This window comes from Limulus polyphemus, unplaced genomic scaffold, assembly GCF_000517525.1.
Source record: "Limulus polyphemus unplaced genomic scaffold, Limulus_polyphemus-2.1.2 Scaffold1823, whole genome shotgun sequence".
Classification (NCBI taxonomy): Eukaryota; Metazoa; Arthropoda; class Merostomata; order Xiphosura; family Limulidae; genus Limulus; species Limulus polyphemus.
In genome coordinates, this window is record NW_013667433.1 from 1 (window position 1) to 7509 (window position 7509).

At 32.2% G+C, this 7509-nt stretch overlaps 1 protein-coding gene across 1 annotated transcript in view; it reads left to right on the top strand.

The window, feature by feature from the left end:
* The first annotated feature begins 924 nt into the window (after positions 1-924).
* LOC106465060 (smoothened homolog) overlaps positions 925-7509 on the top strand; it is a 61518-nt gene continuing 54933 nt past the window's right edge. The window contains exon 1 of the mRNA XM_013925257.2: positions 925-2357. Coding sequence (XP_013780711.2) covers positions 1785-2357 — 573 coding nt within the window. The 5' untranslated portion in view covers positions 925-1784. The remainder of the gene's footprint in view (positions 2358-7509) is intronic.

Below are 7509 nucleotides of genomic sequence, written 5' to 3' on the forward strand. Positions count from 1 at the left end.
TTAAGAGACTTTGTTGAATTGTAATTTTGTGATTGTAATTCTGTACATTTAATTAAGTTATTGTTAATTGTTATTGGCTTATTTTAAGTGGCTATTGTGTGGGACGAACATTACTAAGGAGGGAGCAGTGTTGCGTCGGCGAGGTCACGTGAATAGTATGACGCCACTTGCTTCTCGAACCTTCGTGAATGCCCTAGCATTTACTAGATTGGGGTAGTCTGGTATATATAAGATGGTCACAACGTGAGGGGACAATGTGTGTAGGTAATGAGTAATTGAACTGCAGTCAGAGAGAGATGTATTGTTGAAGTCGAGCTCGTGAGACGTGAATTATAGTTTGTTATAGCGCGACTGTCGAAGTTAAGTGTATCGTAAAGTTGTATTCGAAAAGAATAAACCAGTTTTATTTAAGAAAGGACTTGTGTCGCTAAAGTTTCGTCGGAACAAATTTACGGAAAATCAATTAACGAATGGAGACGTAACAATAGTATCGAATGCTCACTCCCAAAAGTCAAATTGAGTGGTCACTGTGGAATTAGAGAAAACTAAAGTTTGAACCCGATCTAACCAAAAACATTAATTTATCGCAAATGTTGTATTACGTGGTAAATGTTGTTATAAATATAATCTTTTAGAAACACATTTAACAATACATAAAATACATTGTACGTTATATTAAAATTTGCTAACCTAAAAAACAAAAACAGTTAGCAGTTAACAAATAAATTCAGAAATATAAAAAAGCTAAATTTTAATAATAAGTCAAAATAATCATGATGTTTGCCTACTAATGATTTCCTCATTTCTGAAGTGGGATATCTAGAAGCGAGAAAAGAAAACTACCACATGATTATTTTTTACTACTGTGTCTTTTTATTTTTCATTCCACTTCCATCTGTCAATAATCACACACTTTACTTTCTTCATGCAGTGGCTTTGTCAATAGCTGTGGTCACTGCAATTTGTTCAATATTCGAGTTGTGACTGTGGTATTACTTTAGTTTAAGACAAAAGGGATGTTTAGTTGTAGAAAACTGATTTTAGATAATGCAGTTTCAAATTTTGATTTTAAATGCTTAGGCCAGTGACGATTATAGGGCTATCTTAAACTTAACTTAAGCTCTTTGTTTATCATTTTGTATTTAACGATAAATGTAACTTGTAAGCACACCGACACAGTATATTTGAGATGTAAAATTGTAAGCTAATTTAATTTTAACTGTTAATGTTAATAATAATAGTATTGGTATTACCGTACGTATCATGTCAATAAAATTGAAAAGTATGGTTTATTGCCATTAATTAATTATTATAATTAACTGGTGAAATGGTGGGGTTGTACCAGAATGTAATTTATTTCAGTTGTTAGTTCATGAAAATGATTAATTTTAATTTTGAACTTATAGTGAGTTATACTATAGTCTGTAGCTATATTTTTGTTTGAAACTGAAAGATGACTGTTTGTGTTAATGTAATGTTGTGTTAATGTTAATAGTCTGGAAGTGGAAATAGGTAACTGGGTGAATACTTTGACTGTGTTTCAGATACTTACTAATACTGTGCTGCATAGTGCATATAGCAGCAGATTCATAAACCAAGACTTCAAAGTTCAAATTCAATTAAATATTTAACAGCTAAATTTAAAACAAATTTCAGAGTACAGTCAACAACATAGTAATATAGTAACTATTAGTAGTATTTTGGCTACTGTGTATGAAGTTGTACATTTAATATATTAGATTTTAGTTGTACTTTTTTTTTAACTTTCAGTTGCATTTTATAATATGTGGTTGTTTGTGAGGGAAAATTATTTTATAGGAGGGATAATGATTTGTTGTCTTTTACTAATTGTAAAGACTCCACAAATTGTAAATAAATATGAAGTAAAAATGGGAGAAAAATATAAGGATAGTATTTGGAAGTTTATGGACATTGTATCAAAGAACAGTATAAATACTGGAAACAGAGTAAAGCGTGAGGATAAAAACACTGCAGCACAACAAGAAGAGGAGTTCTTTGATGAGCAACATCAGTTAGAAGGGATTTTGAATAGTAGTTATAGTGCTAGAAAATTTGAATTTGAAAATAATGAAAAATTTCAAAGGAGCCTCAAAGGTCAAAAATCAAATGGCATTCCTTTGAATATACCTGTATCAAGTGTTGAAATGCAAAATCCAAAGATGATTGATGTTCATAAAACAAAGTTTGATCATGTACAACCAGGTGGCAAAGAAAGTTGTTACAAACCTGCTCGTTGTCAACCTTTATATAATACAACATGCTTTGGTGTGAAGCTTCCTTATACCCAAACATCTCTTGCACTTGTAAACACATCAGAAAGCCTTGCAGATGTCCAAGTGAGTATTTTTAACTTTAAATGTTTCTCACTCAGAACATAACCTATAAAATTCAGCCTTCTTAAGCTTGTGTGTATAGCTCTTTGTCTGTAATATTGTACTTTTTAATATTTTTTTTTTCAACATAGTCTAACAGTCAACAATAAACTTGTATACACTCTTGGAAGCTGTACTACATATGAACATTTATGTTTGAAAAGTTAAAAAATAAGACATTGATGGAAAACAAGATAAAATCATCTTGCTAGTTGGCAGCAAGAAATATCAAGACAAGTAATTAAGTAGAAACACAGCAGCATGAGGGAGTAGTAGTTTAAAACAATCAAATTTTAATTAAAGGCATTGACATATTTAGAGATATGAAACTGTAGCAGTCCAAAGTGTCAAATACAATGGCACGAGATCTGCCATATTGATAAGCATTAAGGTTGACATCCTTTACATTTGAAAAATACACGAGGACTGTAAACAGTCCCTGCCAAGCCATCTACAGTAGCTGTTGGCAGGCTGATGCTTTATCAAGATTTTTTTGTTTGCAAAACTGGGTAATAAAAGTCAATTTGTATAGACTGAATTGTAATGTTTCTCTATCACTATCAGTAAGACAGTTTTGCTGGCTAAACTGAGACATGTTTACAGGTTGCCATTGAACGATGGTCACCTTGGATCAGTTTGGCAGCCCTTTCGGTCTCGTGCTGTGCATGAAGTAGTTTGTTAAATACAATTTATATTACAATCAAATTTGTTAGTTTGAATTTGCTAATTTGCTATCCAATTTTTTATTTTAACTTTAAAACATTGACTTAGTTTTTCAGTTACAAATATTTGATATCTATATACAATAATGTAGTGTGAAAATGTCCAACATCTCCAAGTCTCCTGGTGGGACAGTATTAAGTCTGTGGACTTACAAAGCTAAAATCCTTGGTTCAATTCCCTGCTGAGGACACAGTAGCTAGCCCAGTGTGGCTTTGCTCTAAAATATTTAGATAAAATATTGTTAAGCTAGGCCAATTAAAATTTAAGTATTGAAATCATAGCAGCCAACAAGGTAACACAAAGTTATCTGTGAGTCTGTCTGTGTTAAAAACAACAGCTGATTGTGTGGCTAATACCATGACAAATAATAACAGGATTTGAATTCAGAAGTATTTTTTTCTACCTTTATATTATCAAATTGTAATACAGATTTAAGAGATTTCACTGAAAATATTGAACCAAGGTGGGAACTTAGGTTGATATCAGTGAGATTCATGGATATCCAGGAGATATGGCATTTGTAATTAACAAATGCAATTGCATTTATTAGTTATAACAAGTGAGTATAATTGTTGAAATTTTATGATTTTACTGACAATATATTTGAAATATAGATTTCTTTACTTAAGTACTTTTTTGTTTCTTGGCTTTACACCTTTCACATATTTGTCCCAATTACATGGCTTTCCTAGCTTTGGGGAGATCCCCAGGTTATAGATCTGTAATGTATGAGAAACTTGTAATATATATAGTTTATAAATAATAATATAGGGTTTTTGGTTCTTGATTGTGTATATTAGATCCCGAGTATAATTATTGAACTTTGGTCTGCTAAAGTTTCATATCCCTAGATATCAAAATTTACTCAGTAAATTAGATTAATTTAAAGCTATTACTCTCATGCCATTGACTTTTTACTGAAACATGTGAATTAACACTTCTTGTTACTGATTTGTGAGACCCCATGTGAAGCTGGTCTAACAGTCAATAAGTGTTGCAGTGAGGACATGGAAACTTAGAAAGATTCCTTTTTGTGTTTTATTAGTGTTATGGGAAATGAGAAAGAGTGAAGTATGGTGATTAATACAAATTAAGCTTTTAGGTTGGAAATGGTAAAAAAAGTCAGTAGGGTTATGAGATATAATTACAGAAAGCATCTGTAATAGACAAGTTCAATTACTCTCCTTATAAAAAAAATAATAATAAGTAAAACCTGTCTCTTTTGTAACACAAGACTTAATTTAGATGTTTCATCAAGTCATGGCTCTCATATGTTTCCTTTTACCTCTTAAGTTGTCCTAGACATTATCCACTCTGTTCACCAGTGATCTATGAAAGGGTGATTCCATTTGGAATTGAACAGAGGATGCCATCAAGTTGGAGTAATTCCTCAACAGATGCTTTTTCTCACCATTGTATACATATCCTTGCATAGCATTTTGGGACATTGAAAACGTGATGACCATTGTCCAATTGATGTCTCAAATCTCCAACCGTACGGCTTCATTTTCATCTTTTCCTACTACCTTACACGATGCTCCCATTGCACTGTCCTTACCAGTCAGCTTTTTTTCTGGGTTTCTTCTGACTAGGCTGGTTTCATGATGTTGTCACAATTTCAGTTTCATGTGATGGGCAGGGCTCACATAAACTTTATTTTTTAGAGAGCCAGCTGGGCCCCCAAAGCATGCATTTTTTAGGGGTGAATCCTATAGCTCATTGTAAAATGCACTCTAAAGTAGAGGCTATCAGAAAAATTGCAGATGTTAGGTAAATTGAAAGGAAACTAAAGATATCAACATATCTCAATTTTTTGTTGTTAAATCGTATTTCATGAAGAAAAAAACACAAAAAACACTTCATTTTTTAGAGCACTAAAATTATTTTTATAAAGCATGGTATAATAGTAACTTTTGTTCCCCTTTAAGGTAGTGTCCTTTAATAATCAAAATAATTGTTGTTGCAAAAGGACAATGTACTTACGAATAAGAGTCTACCCTCACCAGACCAATGTTGCCAAAAGATATTCAGTCAAAGTCACAGAGAACACAGCATAAAAGTCATCCAAGTTGCACAAAATTTGCACAGTGTTAAAAATTTTCTTAAATGAAGAGAACCAAATGATAATGATCCGAAAAATAATGCAACAGAAAAAAAAGCTACAGGACCGTGAGCATGAAAGGTAAAAAAGAGGAAAAGTAGATACAGGGGCAAGTGGGAGAAGGATAATAATTGATTACACTATGATGAAGATGGTGGTGTAATATTCTGTAATGTATGTTGGGAAGAGAATGTGAATCTTAAAACTATTAGTCGACTGTTAGCATGAACAGCCTGCAGTTGTTCCGTGCACATGTTTTGTGCCAAATTGAAAATCTGTTGCAACAGAAATTAATACACCCTTCCCTAATAACCAATAATAGTTTTCAGAATACCACATCATGATTAGCCAATCATAGCTGAGTATCTAGCTCTATTCATCGGGCCAGCATTTAATGTAACTTGAATTGGGCTATGGCACTAAATTTATGAAAATTCAATTTTTTCAATTAAAACATGTCTCTTAAAACAAAAAACCAATATATATATATATTGTATCAGAAAAGGCCAAAAATGCCTGAAAAGCATCATAATTTTTTGTCACTGAAAGATCAATACTCTTACTGGAAATAATAGATCTAATCCTTAGATTCTACAACCATTTCTTCCATCATGCAACTTAGGTTTTTAATAACTGCTCATGTACTGCAAATGTTAGATTTTTACACAAAAAATGACTGGCAAACATACTAATCCAATTATCGCAAGGTCATACCAGGCCCAAGACTAGATCCAAGATTTATGCACAGAACTCCTACTCTACATAAAGCACTTCTTATGCATTCTAGCACATTGTTCATAGGGCAGTAACATTTCTTTCCACAGGTGTATTTCCTCTCTGATACACGAGTACTATTTAGAATGTTCCCAGGTGCGCAGTGCAAAGCATGCTAACATTTTTATGTGTCAATTTCACAAGCCCCGACCATCTTGTTTTTAAACAGGTGCATCACAGCTGTAGACCCCAGATTTTGATATCCCATAAGATTGGTGAGCAGCTTTGTTCACAGCTTCACTGCTCACTAGCATGGGTCCTTTGGGATAGTGCAATCAAGTGGAGGATCCCTTAGCCGCATCAACCTTGGCTATGAACTGCTTGGAACACACATTGCTTGACCTGTATACACAATATGTACACACACGTCAAGTATCGCTTACACACATACATGTAAACACTGCCTGTTAGGCATTATAGGCTATACATGTTACATCATACACCAACACAGATAACACACATCTTCAAGTTGAACATTCATTGCACTGGCATTCATAGTGACAATGTTTGTTGATTGTACATGACTGACAAGTGTTTGTAAATTTGGTAAAATCCATTCATGGTTTGTCATAAGTTTTGCTTGGTTAAGAAATGCTTGGATCAATTTATTAGGAGTCAAACTTTTAATATCTTTTGATTTTAACTCCTTCAGCACGGGCTCAGTCCTTGGGACCGACCTCGCAACCATTTTGTGCTTATTATAGTTTCATGCTATAACTTTTAAATTAGTAAGCGAATGTTAACGAAATTTGGCAGATTATCGGTAAACATTACATTGCTTTCATATGCAAAATATAAAATTTTTTATTAAGTCTTAAGGTTTATAAAGCAATGTTTTTCTCATGTCTATTTTTTATTTTCGCATGTTCCCTATCTATCATGCAAAGTAATATTCATTTTAAGATTTAAAATACTTTTAGGCATCAGAAAATTTTTAAATTTCACATGTGAAATCTTTATAATGTCGAGATAGTTATCAAATGTTTATTAAGAAAAACTTTATATTTTATCTGTTATTTTCAGTAATTAATCTCTGTATGGGTTTCAGTAGATTTCACTGATCTCACAACCAGCATAAGACATTAAAAAATAAATATAAATTATGCCTCTTTCATTCTACAATGAACACAAATTAGAACACGAAAACATAAATGTTTAGACTAACTAACTTAAATAACATTATACATTTATATATATTTATTATTTTTATTATATTGACTTTTCAACCACCTCATCTTATTTGTTGCCTTGCATTAAAAATTTTATTGAACTATTGTTTCATGAATTTATGTCACTAAGTTTGGTATCAAACTGTAGATTATAATTCAAATTTTAGTACTATACATTACTCAATTTCTTACTTTGTAAGCAAATATTAAAAAACACAGATAAACGTTGATTTTTTTGTTGTATCACATGGTATGTTGAATGCAGCACTGGTTCAAATTAGATGTTTGTGAAGTCAAATAACTAAGTCTGTAGTTTCGAACAAATTAGAAACTACAATTACCGATATTG